Here is a 23,161-nt window from a genome sequence, read left to right as displayed (position 1 = left end):
TGATTTTGACTCATATTTCAGTTAACCGTAAATATCGAAACATGATACCAAAGATCTGAACCTTTCATCTTCTTACATCTATCAGATGATCATGTTTTCAAAAAAAGAAAATTTAAAAAATGAAATTCAGAAAGAAGAATAAAGCGTAAATGGCAATCGAAGGTTAAATATAAATTGTATGTCTTCTTAGTTCTTACCTATACAAATACTATATTAGTTTATTTTAATTTTGGACAACAACATGTTAAGTAAAATTTATCCTAGTAATGATAATAAGGAACTCTCATAATAAAAATAAATAATGACTAAAACTTATTTTTTAAACTTATATAGAATAATAATACAATATTTAATATAGAATATATTGTATATATATTAATATGGCTATTGTATTTTATAATAAATCATTTAGTAATTAACTTTAAAATTATCAAAATAAATATTTTCTTAACCGGTCGAAACAGGTTACCCGCGTGTATACTCGTTAACGGGTTCATAACGGGTCACTCGATAATGACCCGATAAGTTATCGTATTGACCCGAAATCCGTTATTTTCGTGTTGTTTTCGTGTCGTGTCACAGTGTGGTGTCAGAAACTGCCGGGTCTAATGTAAACCCATTAAGGACCCATTGTTAATGAGTTTTTAACCAGTAACTCAATAACGATCTGATTAGTTATTGTGTTGACATAAAACCTGTTATTCTCGTGTCGTGTTAACAGGTCGAGTAAGAAATTGCCAAGTTAGTTACCCAATACTAATAATAGTACACATGTCAGCATCCACGTGTATCTGATGCACACAAAATTTTGTATTCCAAGGTAATCAACCCAGAAGGATCCTGGTCGAATCCTTTTTGTGAGAATCCTGAAGATCCTCTAATCACATCCGTTTATTATACATCGTGCAGTACGATGTAGGATAAACGGATGTGATTGAAGGATCCCGGATCCTCACAAAGAGGATCCAACGAGGATCCTCTCTTGTAATCTACGAGCAGAATATTGCCACGTAAGCAATTGGGTCCCACTGAATGAAGAATGCTTACGGCACGCTAATCACGGGAATAAAACTCCTCCAAAATTCCAGACTGCGTTACTTCTGATTCTCCGTGTTCCCCAATTTCGATTCGTTCCTCTCAGAAAATTGCAAACGGAGAAGGAAAAAAAATAAAATTCTTATCTCCACCACCCCCAGTTTTCAAATTTCTCAAAATTTCACAAATCCTCAGCAATTTTCACAGGCAGGCAGGCCCTCTCTCTTTCCCCAGGCACGCAAATCTCCCCCCCCCCCTCTCTCTCTCTCTTCGTGATCACACTTTTCTCACTCTGATGGTATTTGCAGGGAGGTAAAGGGTTCTGAGTTCAAGATCCGATCTCAGACCCATAAAAGGATTCAAATCCGTTTGATCTCCGAGCCCATTCATGCGCTGAGGCGAAATCAAATCTCGCACAAAGATGGGCATTTTGTTCACTAAAATGTTCTCTTCCCTGTTTGGGAACATGGAAGCTCGGATCCTCGTCCTCGGATTGGACAATGCTGGCAAAACCACCATTCTCTGTGCGATTTCACTGCCCTTTTGTGTTTTTTTTCTTCGATTTTGTGAAGTGGGTTTGTGCTAATTTTGGTGATTTCTGACTTGCATTGGGTTTTCCCCAGATCGGCTTCAGATGGGGGAGGTTGTCTCCACGATCCCAAGTTGGTATTCCTTTTCGTTTCTTCGGGTTCGGTTGTTTATGGGTTGTATTTGATTTTCTTGTTGTTTGGTTGCTCACAAATTACAAGATGATGAAAATTTGAATGTAACAAGTCAATGTACTGCTTAAATGGTAGCCTAGCGAGTTTGTGCAGCTTCCCTTGTTCTTCGGATTAGAAATAAGATATTTTGTTAAATCATCTCTTTTACTTGGATGCAGCGATTGGATTTAATGTTGAGACAGTGCAGTACAACAACATCAAGTTCCAAGTCTGGGATCTCGGTATGCCTATATATATACCCTACTTGTATCTTCAGTCGGCATGAAGTGAGATATGCTACTTTGATTCCATATTGTAGGAGAACAATGACCTGCTATTTAGAGTATACCTGAAGTTGGAGATTAGATGTGCTTTGATTTAATTAATTTTGTAGAGTCAGTATGAATTTTAGGGGTAAAACTCTTACTGAGGCAAAAAACTTGGATACGTATTTCAATAACCTTATCATTGTAACAGTTGTAAATTTGAATAGTGGATCAGAGAACCAGATCCATATCCAAAACAGTAGGGTTCAAACTCTAGTCATGGTCGATTTAGATTGGACTTATTGATCCTATTTCAAATGACTTATGAGAAGCTGATATATAGTTGGAATCACATGAATTTTGGTACAATATTAAGGAGATGGTTTTGATGTGATTCACAGCTTAATTTTATGCCTAGGCGACTGATACAAGCTTGAGCTTGATTTGTTCCTTGAATCAACAAACAGGATTGAAAGACACCATGGCTTGAACTCAAGCTATTCATGACTGGATTGGACCTCTATAACCATATTAAAATGGATGCTTTTACCAAAATAGTCAAAAGAAAATATGTCTTTTATCAATTTTTCTTCTTTAAGACCATGATCTCTATTTACCCAACTGAAGGCGGATGTATTAGGCCTTAATATTTCAACTTTGTCAACTTTGTTTACGTTAACTTCAATTTTTCAACTTTCTGGTGGTTGGTTGTGTTCATGTACTTAACGTAAACAAAATTATCAGTTAATATGAAATGTAAAAAGTTGAAATAATCTAGTCTTTTATCCTGTGATTACAGAGAAGTGTATATTCTTATCTATATTCTGCGTGTTTGAATGTGTTTAACTTTACTTGTTGTTTTTTGTTGCTTAAGTGGAGTTTGTGTTCATGTACAGAATTATTTTAGTTTATTGTATATTGAATTTTCTTTTAAGGAGGCAGTATGCTATGATCATGATATTTTGGTTTTAAACTTTGCCTTTCATGACTACTGGTGCATCGTTGTAATTTTTGGAAGCAATGTTAACATGTATTTCCTTCTGTATAATGGAAAATAACTCTAAAAGCTCTTACATCATTTTTCACTACTTATATGATGTTTTAATCTTTAATATGATGGATAATAACTTTTAAAGCTCAAGTTATGGACTCATGTCAGTTTCTTGATAAAAAAAAAAGAGAAGTCACGTTTTTGCATTGGTCTAATAAATTTGTTATTGTTTGCTTATACAGGTGGACAGACAAGTATCAGGTATTGTTTCTTTGACAAAATGGTATTTTGATATGGTTTGATATTTTGTAAACTTTTCTGTATTTATATTAATAGAAGTATAAGTTATAATATTTTGTAATCTGATGTGCCAGATGAATCTTGATTAGTACATATGTTCTAGCCTTTTAAAGTGAATCTTCATTGAGGGTTAGAAGAAAATTATCATAAATGGAACATGTACTTGTATTAGAAAAATATCATAAATGGAATATGTGCTTGTATTTTATATGAGTAGGATTTATTGTCAGAACCCTCCGTAAGCTTTGCTTGATTGAAGTTTCAGTATAAATGTGGTTCTGCGTTTTATGATTATTAATTGGATCCATTTACGGGGTGTTGCAATGTCACTTTGATTATTCTGTATGCCTGAATTCTCTGTGTAAATATGTTTCTTTATTTTATTGAAATGCTTTGATGGATGCCATTAGTGTCCAAGTAAATTCATGTTGAGATATAGTCTCTCAAGCCAAATTGATCTAATCTAAGAGTGCTTTAGTATGAACTACACTGTTAGAAACTTTATGCAAAACACGTAATTGTTAAACAATTGGGCTTTGCCATTGAATATGAGGGATAGATGATGATAGTAGCCTTTTATTTTTTAGCTTGACACCAGACTAAGTTTTAAGATAAAACATTGATGGGTATTTATTAGCATTGCAGCTTTATATAAAAATAACTTGGCTGGGTAACATCTTGTTTTCACTAAGGACACCCAAAAGGGAGATCCCTGGATGAGCAGTATGGGTACCAGTTGTAAGGGTTAGGTCAAGGTTTGTTATCATTTTTTCCTTTTGAATTGCTTACCCATAAAGAAAGTATCCATAGGATGTAATGCTTTATGATTGGGAATTACTAATGAAAATCTTCATCTGATGCGTATCTTGAGCATACTATTTTGTGGTACTGAAACTCATGTTTTTTGAATTTTAAGGTATGCGTACTGTTGGGTCACTTTGAGTATCTTTTGGTTTGTCACTCCCAGTGATTTCTAAGTTAACAATAAGCTCACCAGACTCTATATTGTTTCGTGTCACAGGCCATATTGGAGATGCTATTTTCCAAATACTCAGGCCATAATCTATGTTGTTGATTCTAGTGACACCGATAGGCTGGTAATAGCTAAAGACGAGTTTCATGCAATACTGGAGGTAACTTATTTTTGGCTTGCATTTGAATATTTAAAATAATTTTTTGGAATATATAGTATAGGCCTTTTTCTGCGTCATGTATTCTAGCTTCCGTATTGTTGTCAGTGCTCTGTTGCTGTAAATGTAAATATAAGGAAAGAGAAATTGATTTAAGAAGTTTGTTTAGAGGGGATATAAATAGATCTAGTTGGAGCCTCTGGGAATCTTAATAATAAGGTGGAAATTCTTTGTAGTGTGAGAAACTTAAGTTAATGTGAATTCTTGGCCTTGGATGTTTGTGATTCCATAATTCTACTCTCTTTCTCTCACTCCCTTGAGTTTGGCTTTTACTTATTGGTTGTGTTGGTTATTTATGTATATTTGTGCATTTGATAGTGGTTTTATTGCTTTTGAGCCCTTTGACAGGAGGAAGAGTTGAAAGGTGCAGTTGTCGTCATTTTTGCCAATAAGCAGGTTTGTGGAATTTTCTGTTAGATTTGCATGGTTCGGTGAAAAATTTCTGTTTAATCATTTGAATAATATGTATATGTATAAGAACAAGAAAAATATCATTTGTTAAAAAACTTTGAAAGGGCAGCAGTTCTTACATTCAAAGTTCAGTTTCATATCTTTGTGCCTATTTTTTTCAATCAGTTTTGCTCTTTGTGATCATTTTTATATTTTCTTTTGGTTTATTAGGATCTTCCTGGTGCACTTGATGATGCTGCAATAACTGAGGCTTTAGAGTTGCACAAGATAAAAAATCGCCAGTGGGCTATTTTTAAAACTTCTGCCATAAAAGGGGAAGGCCTATTTGAGGGTTTAGACTGGTATGCGTTACTTTTTGTCAAATTTTCTGTAATTCTATTTAGAAATGGTGGATGTGTTCCTTTGTAGTTACACGTGTTCTACACATTTATGTATCCTAGGAATTTCCTACAGTTTTAAAACTGGATGACACTGAACTGACATTTAACTGGATGAAGGTTGAGCTAATAGTTATTGCCTATTGTCTTGGCTTCCCTTGTGAAGAGCAAAGGGGAAAGGAAAAGTCCGGTAACTTCTTGTTGAGTTTTATGCTCAGTTCACCTCAGTCCATTATTAGAAGCCACGTGTCCCAAAAAGCATTAGTTGGTACTTTAGTTGTCAATACGGTGTTTATAATGATTTTAACCATGAGTATCATGCAGAAACCGAGCTTGTAGAACGAATTTGATAATTTCAGAGTTAAATCTTCAGTGATGGTAGATTAAAATTAGACCTCCAACTGCTAAGCTAGAACAAAAAGCGAGTACTAGTAGTTTTCACATTTGTTGCATACATGCCTAATATTAACTATTTACGCTAACATTGTTCCCACTAACGTAGTAGAAATTTCAAGGGTCCAGCATGAAGTCATCAGGATTTTTTATCCATTAATTCCCTTCTGAAACTATTGACTGTAATCCTGGTTCCTGCCCGATATGCATTCTGTTTGAGTTTTGCTATGGGAATTGTTATTAGCACTAAAGTCCTCATGCACTCCTACGTCCCTTATTTTCTTCACTAGTGAGGACTGCATGGCGACTTTTATGGAGTGCCAATAACAGTTATTTTTCCTTTTGAACAATATGCATGGTGCGGTTGGGGGGATTTATTTCATAACATAGTTTTTTTGGTGTGGTTAAATTTAGTTTTAAGACTTTGTACGGTTACAAGTGATGATGAATTTTCAATTTCTATTTAGTTTTCAACTTCTTTGTTTACAATATACTTGTTAATGTAGGTTGAGTAACACACTCAAGTCCGGAGGTGGCTAATCCATCGGTTTTGGGAAATCAAAGCTTACTTCTGCGTAGACAGGTCAGAATTTGGGAGGAATGGCGTTCTGATAGAAAATTTCATTCAAGAGTGCAGTTATGGCTATTGTCCTTTGCCGATTTTTCTTCTGTTCCCATTTTGGAGCAAACGACTGTTATACATGTAAAATTTGGCTCGTATTTTAGTCATTTTCGTGTTTTTCTGTGCTTTTAATCAGTTATGCTAGTTTTTATTTTGCTTGTGTTCTTCTGTGGTTGGGATAATGTAATTTTTCTAACCTTGGACATGGAAGTTGACCAATATTGTTTATCGCCTTTGGGTTGGTTTATCAGTCACTTTTGAGCCGAAACTTGAAGAAATGAACCTAATGTGTTTTTGCCATTGTATTTTTCGTACCTGTCTTAGTTCAGAAAGTAAATTACAAGGTATTTCAAGATTATCATTTATAGTTCATGGGAAACGACATTGCAAGGGAGATTCCTTACCAGAGAGGTATGGTCGTTGAGTGTCACTGCAACATATTTGACCATTAACAGGCGATTGTAGTACATGGATGTATTGTACGAAAGTCCCCTGTTTACACTACGCGTCAAAATTCATGAGAGAACGGCTCTTTAGATACGTTACAAGAAAAGGTTCCTTATATGCTCATGCAAGGTTTCTCTTCCTGTCAATGTGTGGTAAATTTTCAACCCTAGCATGTGGACACACAAATGAGGTGATGCGGAGCACATGTAGCTGTTCGGCTCAACACAATGAGAAAGGTCCGTTGGTTTTTTAAAAGTAGTTGAATCTGACATTTCGACCGATTTTTACATCAAAGAATGAATTTAGCTTGAGGGAGTCACATAGGGCAAGGATCCTGGAACTTTTGCTAGGAATGTGAGCAAAAGTTGAATTTGGCAGGGGATAAGAAGGACAAGGAAAAAGTCTATAGGCTCGAGAGAACATTGGTATAAGTTGTTTGTAATACCCAGAACTGTTACAAAATAGGCTTCCATTGGACTTCGGGAGGACAATGTTATGTTAATGAAATTACGAGAACTGTCACATATAAGTTGGCCAACATAAGGACGCTGATGCAACATACTAGAATTTTCGGAAGAGAATATGATCTTCTCTACTATGTTAGAGAGACGGTCCAAAGCCTCACTCCAACAACACTGATATTGTCTTTAACTTGTTAATTACAAGTTGCACAACACTGATATTGTCCTTAACTTGTTAATTACAAGTTGCACAATCCGTTAGGTGTGAAGTTTTATCACAAAAGGTCACGGTATTAGTTAGAGTGAAGTTTGGATATTTAAACTCTTATTTTCTCAGAGATACGATCGATGTGGGATATTTCAACAAGAAGTTCATCAGCTGCATGTTTTGTTAGTTGTTCCAATGTTGTCAAAAGTTGAACCGGTGGCGGTGACTCTAGTTCCTTTATTGTGATCCAAACTGAATCCATTATCAGTACCAAAACCACCAGCCTCCGAAAACGCTTCTCGTATAACAGATTGCCAAGGAAATGAGTTTGGCTTGAACACAATAGTTTCTTCAACTCACCCATATGACTTGTTAACCAAATCCATGTCCCATTTAATTCATGATTCATTGTAGAATGACATGTTAGCTCTGGTGTAGACTCGGGTATTGATTACACTAGCGCCACCAAGAACCCTGCCTCTAACAGTAGGAATACCGTCTTCTGTCATGATCCTTTCAACCGGCGTCTTTCCATCATCTTCTTGTTGGAGATCGTATATAAACCCATCTTGAGTCAAGTCGGATTTGTTGCAGGAAGACCGCCCCCTTCTAGAACGAGCACGGAGTTGTTTGCCGATAAAGTTGCTGCGGATGGACACCCTGATGTGCCACGTAGTCATACTTTTTTTCTAATGGAAGATCGATGGCGTTGTACACAAATTTTAAGCCGGATAGACTTACGTTTCTCCTTTTGAAAGATTTAGCAGAATTTATTGTGTACTTTTTCGGTTGTGCATGTTCATTAGAGGACGTTATGCATGTATAGATACACACACGAGCGACCACTAAAAAGTTGACTTTTCTCCCTCTACTCGCAGGACCCAAACATTACATGGAACAAGCACTTATGAAATGAATAGGCAGCACGTGAGCCTTTACCATAGTGGTGGAAATATATTGAGTCTTTGCATGACGGCGTGAGTTCAAACTTCGCTAGTAGCTAATCTAATATCTAATATAACAACGCCACCCGTGGCCTAACCTTAAACGGTTCAAGAACGTCACAAGTCATGAATGAACAATCACCACCCTAAAAATCCTAATTGCTAGGAGATGTTTACAGTAAAATAATTCCATAATGATATTCTATATAGGTATAACCTCTATATAGTGAAAATATTTTCATCCTAACTTGGGCCAATTATTTAAAGAAATAAACTTAACATTGTAATGGATTTATATATTTTCAAGGTCCTGTTTTAAGAAATTTGTCTTCCTATAACATTTAAATATCAATAAGTCAAAAAAATATGCAGTGTCAAATATAAAAATTTAAAATTAAATAAAATATTTTGTGCAATGATTTATTCGTTAGAGTTGATGTCATGTGTTTGAGCATGCAAGTACGTAACTCGGTAACAAGTGAAACTTGTTGAAGTCAACTTTGTAGAGACATAGATTAACCACATTCAAGAGGAGATTAACACGTGGACTTTTATCTTAATATGACGATTTTACCTTTGATGTCATGAGTAAGCCACACCAGTCCTCAAGGGCCAAGCAACTACCTACCCTATAGGTCTTGGGCCTTTAGGTCTACACACATATCAAGGTGCCCTTTGGGCCCATGATGTCCCAATCCTTCCATCATGCATTCCCCAACCCAAGGAAGCAAGGGTTTACGCTTCAGAGTCTTCTTTAGGTGTCTCGCGTTCTGGCAAAGGACTTCTGTAGCTTCTTGCGGAGGTTGGTCTATATAATACTTGCAAAACGTAGTGGTCTACCTATGATGGCCTGTGGGCTCACCTTCCAGTCGCATGCACCGAGTCTCTCCTATAAATAGCCAAGTCCAAAATGGAAATCGGTAACCACCATCTACTACTCAAAAGTCTCTTTGTTCTAGTTTCTTTCAAACTACTTTTTCTGACATAGGCATCATATGTCATTTGGTGGACACCCTCCCCCTTTTTCTCGGCGTTTGTCAATTCGGTTAACATTGTTTCTTATTTTGTAAGTGTGAGTTTGTTAATCCAACCCTAGAAAGAATTTGCATCCACAAATTGGTGCTTTCATTGAGAGAAATTGAGTTATACTCAACGTGTGATTAGAGATTTAAGCGAAGAAAGTAAATCCCAAAATCTTTTTTCATTGTTTTTCGTTTTTCATTCATTGTTCACCATCATTTGTTCATATCAAATAACCATGGTGAGAACACGGAGGGCAACAAGTAAGAACAACAATGAGCAATCCTTGCAATCCAAGATTGCAATGGACTCGCCACGACCTCGAAACATGGATTTGGTTTTACTGTTAGTTACGGTCCTCGCTGCGCCTTTTATCTGAGGATTAGAGCCAATTTTACCACTAAAAGAGATTGTTGTGACTTTTCACGACCCTATATCACTGCCATCATCAATACGATTACCGCAGCTGCACCACCACCACGCGTCGCAATCTAAGCTATGACACAACACCACCAACAGCAGGAACAATGACAACGACCAGGCACGGCCACAGATCATTCAGCCATTCCTCCCTAAATAGCCACCTATCCTTCAGCAGCTACTACCTCTCAAACAGTTATCACCCTTCCTATCGCTCTTTACTAAGCGGCAACAACTCCTAGGGGCGTTCTATTCTCAATCAATTCCATAACCTGAGCTCATATGTGGATCCTTTTATGGCTCTGCCCGTAGTGCATTACATGTTTGTTAGCAGACTTGCGCCATAGTAGACCACTGGAGGTTGTACTAATCCAGAAGATGTTACTTTGCATGTTGCAGATTTAACCTTGGTGCTTAGCTAGCAGGCAAGGATGCTTAATCGAATCCTCTTTCAGGCCAACCTCTTTTGCAACTTTAATTTTGGCTCGCCAAATCCAAGGAGATCGAGCAAGAACCACTATAAGCGACGAGGAAAAGAAGTCATAGATGTTGCGGATCCTACTCATCATCAACTAAGGCAAAAGCTTTGGAACCATCCATTGATAAGCAAAGTAACTCGCCACTTGAGGATCATGGCATCATAGAGTATTCGTTAAAGGTTAGGCCGATAAAACAACGTGCACTCTCGATTTCGAACCTAGTCCAATGGGCAGTCCCTCCTTGGATCAAGAGCAAGTGTTCACACTCGGCTTGGTCCCTAGGGAAGTATTTGAACCAGGCAAGGTTCATGCTTAAGCGTTCAATCTCGTATTGGTTCTAGGGGGCACCAAGAATCAATCCAGTGCACCAACCAGGAGTAAGAAAAGTTTAGTGAGGCATTTGAAGTAGACTCCACACACTTTCCTATCTAGTAGTCGTAAAAGCTAGAGTGTAGACAACCACGGAATCGTAAAGCAGTAGCGCTGCATGTGGACCAGCAGCTCATATAAGTCAAAGATATATAACAGTTGCTCGATGAGAGACTAAGAAACTTTAGGCCTGAAGGAAACATGTAGGTGCACTTAACAAGCTGGACGAAGCCTTAATGTGCAAAGTTTTTGCTATGACTTTACAGGGAGCAGCTCATGATTGGTTTTCCACTTTGGCCCCACAGTCCATTGGCAGTTTCATGAAACTCAGCTTCCTCTTCACGAAGGAAGATTCATTCTACTAAGTTGCCAACAACTGTTTGATGACCCCTCAACATGTTTATTTATTTCTTTTTTAACATATGAGTTGAAACCCAACACCTTATCGACCAGAAATGAGACAGCGAAGTACTGAAGGAAAAATTTGTGAAAACAAGTTCATTTGAGCAACATCTATGCATGCAATTAACAATTAAAGGTGGAATAATGCTTGTATGCACTAAAGAAAAAAACTTTACCCATGAAATTCAAGGCCTAGCAGAACCAAGACTTAACTCAAATATTAAAGAAAAGAGTTGAGAAACTTTTATACCTTTGAAGCACCTCTTTGCTTAGAAAAAGCTATTCACCCATGTGAGGGCCTTCTTTCCTTAGTCTCCTTTGCTCCTTGGCTCCATGGATGTGGATGGAGGAACTTTGCTTCTTGGCTCCATGACTTCTTAGATATGGATGAAGGAATGGATTCTCCAAGTTCCTAAGAAAGGGAACCTCTATGTTTCCACACCAAGGAGAGCATTGAGGAAGAGATGAGTGACCTAGGAAGAAATGGATGCTAGTCCATTCTTCCTAGGGTGGCCGGCCTCCTAAGAGAAGATAGAGCCTTTTGTGTTTTTCTCTTCTCTCTAGAAAACCCCTTATGAGGGAATAGGTTATAATTTCCTTTCTATAACCACTTACATTGAGTGGCATAATTGAAATTAAAACCAATTCCCCCTCACACTCTCTATGGCCGGCCATGTGGGTTCCTTGGGATTTCATGCCCTTTGTGTTTTCAAGTTGTCATACAACTTGAGTTATTGGACTTGACATTCGAAGCCCATTGGGCCTTGAGGCCCAAAGCTAACCCGAGGTCTAAAACAAACTTATTCGTTTGATTAATTAACATATTAATTAATCCTAGCCATAAATAATTAAACCATTTAATTATCCTTACTCATCTCCGTTGTTTATTCAATCTCTACCTTACACGGTTTTTATCCATTAGGTTCCTTTCAACGAGACAGTGGGCGATTAGAACTCTTCAAATCGATTGTGAATTGAAATTTACTTTTCAATTCTCCCTTTAGTGATTATACACCTTTAGGGCTTCCACAAACCATGAGTGACACCTAGCAGTATGTCATGGCTACTCAAGTTAATTAGAAGAGGTGGAGAACCTATTCAATTTGGGTTTACAATGCAATATGGTCTTTTTCTAATACAATACTCTTGACCACATTGTTTGATTTGATAGTTTATTCATGTCCACTATCCAATGTGATTCTCTTACTTATATGATTACCTTGAATGTGATTTGGAACGAATTCCTAAATCTCATTCATACTCTGGCCAGAGATTCTTAATCATATCATAGAGTATTCTCCCTTAAACAGTTTGAAGGTTAGAGATCCCTTGTTGTGCATTCACTTGCCTCCATGGCTAAGTGGCTTAACCCCAACTATGCCGTGGACACCCTTTGATAGAGTGACTTTGACATAGTCAAAGATCAAGGATCTAACCTTAAGATAATTATGATGCCTCAGGTCAAAGGACTACTTTGCATTATCCTAACCATCAGTTTTCATGCGACATGAGTATGAGAACTCCTTATTGATTGCGTTCAGTGGACTCATTCTCTATTGAGCATCTACATGTTTGTCTTGGTGTCAATAACACCAATGACTCGAAACCAGTCACTCTCTTTAAGAGAAGACATAGCATGTACTGATCTTAACGGACTGTTAATGCCCAATTGACAATCCTATGATTAGGAATGTTTAGGATATGCATACGAAAGAGAATGGTCTCATGAATCTAACTTCTTTAGATCACATTTTCCCAATTACATATTCCTTGGACTTATTGTTTAAGCATATAACATTTATATGTGACGGCTTTAAACAATAATCTTTGCCCTTTATATTAAACTAGATTAGTTTAACATGTGAAATGTCCGTAAAGTATCATCATAAGATTGGCTTTAGGGCACATTTCCAACAATCTCCCACTTGTACTAGAGCCAATTAGCTTGGTCATCAGTGATGATAACTCTTCTTAATTCATTTAAAAAATGGCTGAGTAGTAGGCCTAGATAATGAATATCTATATGTTATCCATAGAAGCAACCTTGAGAATAACGACGTCACCATTATACATGATTCTCAATCATGTGGTTCAACCTCTCATTTGAGTTCGGATCTTGTTGAGACCTTGATTCCCTAGCTTGAGCTATTGCCTAGTGTGGATACACTAGATACACTTTCTGGTTGGAACTGAATGGAGAGTTCATAAATGAACTTTCCCATCCAAACAACATTGTTGTCAGCTTCTATATGGCGATATATTTAGCATGCATGATGGAACACACTAAAGTCATTACTTATAACGTTTCCACCCAAATATCACTTTAGTCATAATAAAGAGATATCCAACTATCTCTTCATTCATAATGAAAAGACATCCAATGGTGGATACGATATTAGATTCATAATCTAATACATTTATACTTCCATTGCGTTACTCTAATTCTTCCTCATTCTTGAGGAATCTATCCTTTAGTATTTCTTAAATACTTAAGGACTCACTTGACAGTTGCCATGGTTCTGATCTTGGGCTTGCACTGATATCGTCTTGTACCGATCTTGGTACAACTCATATCAACGTTTTTCATACAATATGAAATATGTAAATCACCTTTCTGTGTATGCATAAATGATTCTATTTACGCATTATGCTTCTTTGGGAGTCAAAAGGGTACATTCCCTTTTAGAAGAGCAATTTCCCAGTCTGATTGGAATTGTCCTTTCATTTGAAGTTTATCATTCGAGAAACTTCCTACATCTATCATCTATCAATAGGGATTGAGATAATCCAATTATATCTTTAAATCTATCATTATAGATTTCCATCCCATGTAGACTATGTCTCCCATATACATTTTATCATTATAGAATGTTTCAATCATAACTTTAATGAAGAAGAATTCCTTTCATTTCCAAAATTAATATATCATATATATGTTCAAATTTAGGAATATGATTGACTCCCACTAATCTTTTGTAAACCTAGTAAACAAAAGATTCATTTACATCTTTATGAGAAATCAAACGATTTGATCTTTCTCTCATAAGACGCTTATAGATCCCATTAGCTTGCCAAGATTCATGATGGATGGATCTCTACAACTTACACGTCTTGTGATTCCTAGTCTTAGACATATATTATCAAGACTATCTTGATAATGGTTTCGGAAACCCATATTATGTCCAAACATTGAATCCCCGTTTAGTTGTAGCTAGCAATCTTCGAATTAACAAAAACCAAGACTACGTCAAATATGGTTTCTTCCAAGTCAACCAATCTCGTTGATTGTAGTCACCTTAAGCTACCAATTAGCTATGAAGGTTTCACTATTTCGGGTCATATGGTACTATACCATTTTCTTGAGTGTATGTTGTATATACACTCAATGTAGTCATACGGATTTTCATTCTTATTTCTTTTGAATTAAGAGGTGTAACTCTATGACATAATCATAAAGTTCAAACCATTCAATTGAGACGGTTTATAGATCCTTCTCGACTACCTTGGAGCTAGTGGTGTAGGAACTAGGTTGTTATATTTGTTGATTATCATCTTGTCTCTCAAAGAACCCATTCTTTGAGTTCTATCTCTCATTCATTTGCTCTATCTTAGGAAAATCCAATTGTAGGATCACAATGAACTTCCCAACAAATAACATTTGTTAGTTGGTTTATAGAAGTGATATCCAAAGGTTAATTTAAGGATATCCCACAAGATTGTTCTCAAACAAATATTGCTTATTTGCACACAACCCCAATTCTTAACACGATTAAGAGTTGTCTTTCTTTCCAACTACATCCTATGGAGTCATGAAAATTTTGGAAGATCTTCTAATTGACAATCATATTGTATTAGTAGTATATATCGTATATATGGGTAATTGATAACATCCAACGAACTACATCTTATTCGAGTTCGTTCTTCTCCCAATGGAGAAACCCATTATCTTATGATGCCACTTTCCTTGATATTTTTCAAGGAAACTCTTCTAAAGTGTTATTTTTCCTTGGATTAAATCTAAGGAGGTAAATACTTTAAACGTCTTACTCATCAACTTACCTTCTTGAATTCTTTGAAGCCTTTTGCAAAGTATTTGGACTTGTGTTTATTCAAAATAAACCATAGTCCAACCGAGAGCGATCTTCGGTGAATGTCATACAACATGAGTAGTATTATGTTGTGGACAAGTGCCACTAACATCTAAGTGAATTAACTTCAACAACTTTGTGATTCTTTCTTCTTTTCAAAAGAATAAAGATTCAAACGTTTTGCCTCTATATAATTTTAACAAGAAGGCATTGGATTTGGATCTAACGGTCCAAAACATCCATCTATGACCAACTTGTAGTTTATGTTTTAGAGGGGTCACAACTCAGTGGGATTTTGGGTTTTAAGCATCGTTATATTCTAAACAGTTAACAGTACCACATCATCTCTGCTATAGAGATAATCAATCAAATTACAATAATCCAATCATTCATTAATAAAGATTAATGTTTTGTCAGAGATCTATGTTTTTCCAATTTCTTTGGTATGTAAAGACAATCTTTGTTTTTCCAGATTCTTTGGTAGTTCATATGAGGAAGTAAGTACTATCTGCTTTGGCAGAGATCTATATTTTATTCTCATTCTGAATGTGAGGTACTTTCTCCTCTCTCTTTAATCTTCTACTTCTTATTATCCACACTTCTACAACGATTGCAAAACATAGTTACTAATACGGAATCAAGCATTCAAGTAGAATCAACTGTTTTGAACTATTCAAGCATTTCTTGCAAATACCCTTTCCAATGTCCATGCTTTCATAAAGAAAGTTTGTTCCCTTGGAGTTGTTTTGCCTTCTTCATTTGACTTCTCCATTGACTACAATAGTCATGGTCCCTTAAACTCCCATTATCTCTCTTGAAACTTATTTCAATTGTGTTATACACATTAAACGATTTGGAGAGCGTGTGGTTATTGTTCACTATATAGTTTACAATAAACTTAGTGAACCATTTGGATAGGGACTTAAAGGTAAAGTCCTTCCCTAGTTTTTGTCTCCTAAAGTGATTTAACACTTCAACACTCAATGATTCAAAATCATCATAAGTCCATGTCGATGGACTATTTTTGTCAATCAACCATTATGTTCTAAACATGATTACAAAATTTCAAGAGTTGTTCAAGGCAACTCTCATTTCTTCATACAACAATTTGTAAGTGAAGAATCATGGCACATAAATTGTCCATGCCCTTGTGCTTACTTCTCAAGTTCCTTGTTCATTTAACAAAGAAGCAAGCACCAGTGTTTGCGTTAACTAAGGGTTGTTCAAAGAAACTCTTATTTCTTCATACAATGATTTGTAATGGAAGAATTATGACACTAAAAGTGCCCATGTCTTTGTGCTAATCTTCTCAAGTTCCTTTGTTCATACAACAAAGCAATAAGCATTTGTTGTTTGTGTTGTCCTCTTTATGATAGACTTATCTAACATGTTCTTCCAATGATACATTATCAATAGGAAGATTGTGAGGATGAGACTACTTAGGTACATATACAATCCATTCAAGACAATCTATGGGATTGTGGTACCAAGTCCAGAAACTAAAGCCTTTGGCTTTTCTTTGTCAAGTTTTGGATAACGTTTGCAAATATATCGGTAAATAAATACATAACGAATATAAATTGATTGATTTTAAGAGATTTGATCTAGGTCTTTAAATCAAATAGCACCACCCACTATTTTTGGCAAATTCCTTATCCCTCATTGGAATTCGAGAGTTTTGGTGGAAACTCTTAGTAGGGTATGGGAGACTCATTATTACCAAGCCCACCTCACAATGATATGATGTTGGCTAGCATCAATAATAATGAGAGAGTATGCTTACTCATTTACATCTCATGTAAGTACCTATCTTATTTGGCCTCTAGAGAATGATGCCTCATAATGATATGATGTTGGCTCCATTGCACTTAGTTAAGTCATTCCTACCATGCAAGTTTGGGTAGGGGTTCAAGAACAACCTCACAATGATATGATGTTGATCATTCTTGTTGCCTAACTTCACAACATCATGTATGCATATAGAACTCCTCCTGACTGTAAGCACATACTTTGTACCCCCCTATGATAGGGTGAAGTTGGTGTATGAGACACAAACGATTGGAGCCTACCATGGTGGAAGGCCACGAAAGAATGTTCAAAGCACTCTCACACTTGTCAACTTAATAACGGTTTGGTTGAGGGTTTTTAGGTCTCATCACATATAAGCATGCATTTTATTCTCATTAAAACAATTTGGTCCTATTACAACTATTGGTCCATGTGATCGATTTAGTAGTATATGACACTCCCACTATGCTTGTAAAATGATTTTTAAAGCAAGAGTATATGGTACTAGTAACATAAGCTTTGCATTCATTGATGGACTATATAGTTGCCTTAGGGCATTAGGATGACTATGAACCTTTAATTCGATCCAACACAAGCCTAGTGTTGGATCTCGGTCTAGGTATGGTAATTGATTTTACTTACACGTTTAATCACATTAAGGCATGTTTTCTTAGTGGGCTTTGGACCCAACTACTCCAATTTCATGCATATCAAATAAAACAAAAGAGAAGTACTTCAAAGTAAAGAAGAGCTTATGCTCTTTTTACAACATTTGATCAAATCAAAATACTTTAAAGTAAAGAAGAGCTTATGCTCTTTTACAACATTTGATCATATCAAATTACAACAAAAACTAATTTACAGATTCCCATGGTTCAAACAAATTTAAGAGACGGCCTTTCACGTAGCTCAATTATCGTAGGCTTAGGTTTATAATCACCATTTCTTAATTAATTAACGCTTTAACTAATTAAACTTGAATGCAACATTGTTATTTGGTTTTTGTATCCATAGAATAGATTTAAATGGAGTGGTGCGAAAATTAACTTAACACACAAATTAAACCCTCTTGTTGACGATTGTAGTAAAGATGCAAGTAGGGATCGTTCTAGGCCGGGGATTAGGAGGGATTGCTAATCTACTCTAAACTGACTTAAAAACACAAAAATAAACTTAAAAACACTTAACAAGACTCACAAGACTCAAAACAAACTTGAAATACTCAAAACAGCTTAAAACAACCAAATAGACTCAAACTAGACACTAGGAATGACTTTGGACGAAAATTGACTTTTACTTGACTCAAAACACTTAAAAACACAAACTAAAATGGATTCTAACTAATTAGACACACTAAAGTAAAGGGGGATTGGGTTTTGGACGAAAATAAAGTAAAAAGGTTCATAGAAGAAAGGGGAAGGAGTGCACAGCTAGGGAAAGGAAAGGGAGTGGTGTGACAAGGAAAAGGGAAGGAACGGTAAAAGGTTAAAGCTACAAGGAGACAATGGATGAGTGCACGGCAAAGAAGGGGAAGGGTGGTGGAATGGTGCAGCAAGGAGACAATGAAGGGGACAAGAGTGGTGTGCAAGGCAAGGAAAGGGGAAAAGTGGTGTGACACCCCTTTGTGGCTGAGATTATGGTTTCTAGAATCCTTTATTTAGTGTCCTAATATCTTTGGGAACCCTCCTTGTGGCTGGAACTTAGTTGGATTAGGATTAAGAAAGGTTAAATCAAAATAAGGTAACTTGACTCATGTTTCTTCTTTTCTTGCTGAGTTCCTTATCTTCTTTAAATTAATTCTTCTTTCTCTTTAACACATTCCTGCCTCTTTAGTCTTCAATTTCGTCCATCCACCTTGCTCCATGCATGTGCTATCCATTCCAAGCCCAAAATTGCTCCAAAATGGACCAAAATACACTTTCTTGCTACTTTAGCCCTTTGGACCTACAAACACATGAAAATAGCTTAAAATACTAAAATAACTATGAACTAATAACATAAATGCAAGAAAACAAGCTAACTAAGTCGCATAAATATGCTCCTATCACGGAGTTAAATCAAATGAAAATCCAATTCTCCTTTAAAGAGACAAAACTATTTTGTTCTCAACTAATTTCGGCCAAAATGCAATAACCTCAACTTTTGGGCTATATTGCAAAATAAAAACTTTTTAAGGTCATTTTTTAAAAACACAAAAGTCCACTACTTCATGTAATTATAACTAGAACCCAAAAATTTCAAAAAATACAAAAACTTCATTAAGGGAGCAAAACAATTTGTCCTTTAGTGATTTTGGGCCTTTACGTAAAAACGTAAACTTTCGGGTCAAAGTGCAAATACACAAAAGTATCAAAACTTTATGTAATTGCATAAAAGCCCTAATAGTACCCCCATTAGAGGGGTGGCCGTTCATGGTGAGTAGTGATGGTGTGTGTGAGTTGATTTGTGTGTTTGAAAGGTGATTGAAAGTTGTAAGTGATTGGTATGGTGTGAATAGTCAAAAATGTATGGGTGTTGTTTGAAAAATCATACCATCCATAACTAACAAAAACAAATAAATAACCAAACACCATTTTTTGAATCAAAACAACGAACTTTTTGTTCTTGGTATGAACAACAAGAACAAAGCAAGAACATTGAAGGACATCCACGAAAACCCATAAGAGCTCCATGAATGTTTTCACTCAATAAAACTCAAATTTTCACTTACTCAAAAGAGGGTTAACATCCTAGGGTACATCGGGGTTCCTAATGTCACTTTAAAACACTTTTAACAAGACAAACAATAACCCAAAAATCCACCCCTTGGATTTGGCCAAATTTCCCCATAAACATGGCACCAAATTTTAGCTCCAAAATTCATGCTTAAATGAACTAAATCTACAACTTTTGAGATGGAAAATTTTCTAACAAAATTTACATTCAAAGAAGCAAGAATAAAGCTTGTAACAATTACAACATTCAACTCATAAACTATAAAAATACAAAACCCAAAGGGATTCACCAACTACTAGACCTAGGCTCTAATACAAATTGAAGGAAAAATTTGTGAAAACAAGTTCATTTGAGCAATATCTATGCATGCAATTAACAATTAAAGGCAGAATAATGCTTGTATGCACTAAAAAACAGAACTTTACCTATGAAATTCAAGGCCTAGTAGTTGTGGTGAACCAAGACTCAACTCAAATCTTAAAGAAAAGAGTTGAGAAACTTTTATACCTTTGAAGCACCTCTTTGCTTAGCAAAGGATATTCACCCATGTGAGGGCCTTCTTTCCTTAGTCTCCTTTGCTCCTTGGCTCCATGGATGTGGATGGAGGAACTTTGCTTCTTGGCTCCATGACTTCTTTGATATGAATGAAGGAATGGATTATCCCAAGAAAGGGAACCTTTAAGTTTCCACACCAAGGAGAGCATTGATGAAGAGATGAGTGACCTAGGAAAATGGATGCTAGTCCATTCTTCCTAGGGTGGCCGGCCTCCTAAAAGAAGATAGAGCCTTTTGTGTTTTTGTCTTCTCTCTAGAAAACCCCTTATGAGGGAATGGGTTATAATTTCCTTCCTATAACCAGTTATATTGAGTGGCATAATTGAAATTAAAACCAATTCTTCCACACACTCTCTATGGCCGGCCATGTGGGTTCATTGGGCTTTCACGCCCTTTGTGTTTTCAAGTTGTCATACAACTTGAGTTATTGGACTTGACATTCAAAGCCCATTGGGCCTTGAGGCCCAAAGCTAACTCGAGGTCTAAAACGAACTTACTCGTTTGATTAATTAACATATTAATTAATCCTAGCCATAAATATTAAACCATTTAATTATCCTTACTCATCTCCATTGTTTCTTCAATCTTTACCTTACACGGTGTACGATCCATTAGGTTCCTTTTAGCGAGGCGGTGGGCGATTAGAACTCTTCAAATCGATTGTGAATCGAAACTTACTTTTCAATTCTCCCCTTAGTGATTATACACTTTTAGGGCTTCCACAAACCAAGAGTGACACCTAGCAGTATGTCATGGCTACCAAGCAAATTAGAAGAGGTGGAGTACCTATTCAGTTTGGGATTACAATGCAATATGGTCTTTCTCTAATACAATACTCTTGACCACATTGTTTGATTTGATAGTTTATTCATGTCCACTATCCAATATGATTCTCTTACTTATATGATTACCTTGAATGTGAACGAATTCCTAAATCTCATTCATACTCTGGCCAGAGATTCTTAATCATATCATATAGTATTCTCCCTTAAATGGTTTAAAGGTTAGAGATCCCTTGTTGTGCATACCCTTGCCTCCATGGCTAAGTGGCTTAACCCCAACTATGCCGTGGTCACCCTTTGATGGAGTGACTTTGACAATTATGATGCCTCAAGTCAAAGAACTACTTTGCATTATCCCAACCATGAGTTTTCATGTGACATGAGTATGAGAACTACTTGTTGATCGCGTTCAGTGGACTCATTCTCTATTGAGCACCTACATGCTTGTATTGGTGTCAGTCACACCAATGACTCGAGACCAGTCATTCTCTTTAAGAGAAGACATAACACGTACTTATCTTAACGGACTGTCAATGCCCAATTGGCAATCTTATGATTAGGAACATTTAGGATATGTATACGAAAGAGAATGGTCTCATGAATCTAACTTCTTTAGACCACATTCTCCCAATTACATATTCCATGGACTTATCGTTTAAGCATATAACATTTATATGAGACGGCTTGAAACAATAATCTTTGCCCTTTATATTAAAATAGATTAGTTTGGCATGTGAAATGTCCCTAAAGTATCATCATATGATTGGCTTGAGGGCACATTTCCAACAAGTACATCACCTACCGCAAGGCAACTATCCATGCAACAAGCACGTGTATAAATTGGAAAAAAAACTATCTCGAAGAATTGGTCAAGTAAGGCCATAAATTTGTTGCCAATTTTGCAAGTGTACGAATTGAACAAATAATTTTGTAATAAGTAGAGTATCGTTTCCACAGAGATTGAATTGATTCTAGAAATCCTACCAATTAAACCAAAACAAATTCTAAAGTGAAGAGCTTTAACCAAAGGGTTTTGATTGGTGTAAACTGAACTAAAGCAGAAAATTAATGATTGAATTATGTAGCCAAAATACAACAACAACAACAACAAAACCTTATCCCAATAAGTTCCCGTTTGGGATTGCATTTTTTCACCAGAAAACTTTTTCAATTGATAGTGAAGAACCAAAACCTGTTTCGCAAATATTTAGAGGCTTGCTTATTTTTAAAGTTTGGGCCTAAAAATACCAAATTTTAAAAGTCACCAATTAGGTTGCTTTTTAAAGTCACTATTTTTTTTAAGCAAAGATTAATAATACGCAGAGGTTTAATGAAAAATTTCCTAGGCCTAGAATACCCCCTTTAATTTTTCTGAACGACATAATATATTGCTGAATTTTAAGCACTAAAAATCATACCCTATTATGATTGATACCCTAGCTATATATTTATGCATGTCCCTACACATCCTCACCTTCATACTTCCATCTTTCTCATAACTTCTCCTTGTTGCTCCACAAACTGTTGATTGCTCAAAGGTACAAAATAAAGCTTTGAACCATATGGTTTTCTTATTAAAGTATTTATTTTTCTTTTCGGTGTAAGATTTTTTTTTCCTTTTTGTAGTAATGTGTTCTATAACTGACTGATGGATTTGATAATCTTGATCGATTAATTTTGATGGACTTCTTCATTTTAATTTATAGTTTTGGATTACATTGCTCTTGTTTAAACTTCCAAGTAATCTTTTCCATATGATTACTTCTATTTATGGGTTCATGGCCTGGGAATTGTTATGCTATTATCATCTAATTGTTCATGTAATTCAAATTCGATCAAATTCTTACTAGAGTAGTCGAATTTCTGTTAGAGTTGTTCGTGGTCATGTCTGAATTTGCATGTTTATCGTATATTTTTTTGATGTAGTTTGCATACTATAATGAGTTGGACATTTTTGTGACTGAATTTCAAACCTGGTCATTTTTTTTATCTATGAACCCAGAGCAACAATCATGGGATTTCTTGACAATAAATTGTACTTAAGTATTTTTTTTTGCACTTTAGTTGTTTATAGTAACAAATTCGTTTGATCAATTAATTTGTTCATTTTGTATTATATAAAAAGTATGTGCTAAAATTCTTGAGTGACTATATCAACTTGCGTGCACACACTGTAACATCTCACATCGTTCAGGGG

General features: G+C 36.0%; 1 protein-coding gene and 1 pseudogene across 3 annotated transcripts; one reads left to right on the top strand and one right to left on the bottom strand.

Moving 5' to 3' along the window:
- Positions 1–1,082: 1,082 nt before the first annotated feature.
- On the top strand, positions 1,083–6,586 carry LOC126596960 (ADP-ribosylation factor 1-like). Of its 3 annotated transcripts, none has more exons than XM_050263681.1 (9): positions 1,083–1,246; positions 1,344–1,559; positions 1,659–1,697; positions 1,916–1,978; positions 3,236–3,254; positions 4,315–4,426; positions 4,832–4,879; positions 5,105–5,235; positions 6,171–6,586. In XM_050263681.1, exons 2-9 carry the CDS (start codon positions 1,457–1,459, stop codon positions 6,202–6,204), a joined length of 549 nt encoding a protein of 182 aa, XP_050119638.1. In that variant the 5' UTR covers positions 1,083–1,246; positions 1,344–1,456; the 3' UTR covers positions 6,205–6,586. The 3 variants fall into 3 exon arrangements, with proteins under 3 accessions (XP_050119638.1, XP_050119637.1, XP_050119636.1); XM_050263680.1 differs by having other exon boundaries at positions 1,085–1,242; XM_050263679.1 differs by having other exon boundaries at positions 1,088–1,269.
- Positions 6,587–7,511: 925 nt separating this feature from the next.
- LOC126595436 ((R)-mandelonitrile lyase 1-like) lies at positions 7,512–9,399 on the bottom strand (annotated as a pseudogene).
- Between the last annotated feature and the right edge of the window lie 13,762 nt (positions 9,400–23,161).

Source organism: Malus sylvestris, chromosome 13 (assembly GCF_916048215.2).
Source record: "Malus sylvestris chromosome 13, drMalSylv7.2, whole genome shotgun sequence".
Lineage (NCBI taxonomy): Eukaryota > Viridiplantae > Streptophyta > Magnoliopsida > Rosales > Rosaceae > Malus > Malus sylvestris.
The sequence above is the reverse complement of the archived record's forward strand: the minus strand, read 5'-3'. Positions and strand labels throughout refer to the sequence as shown.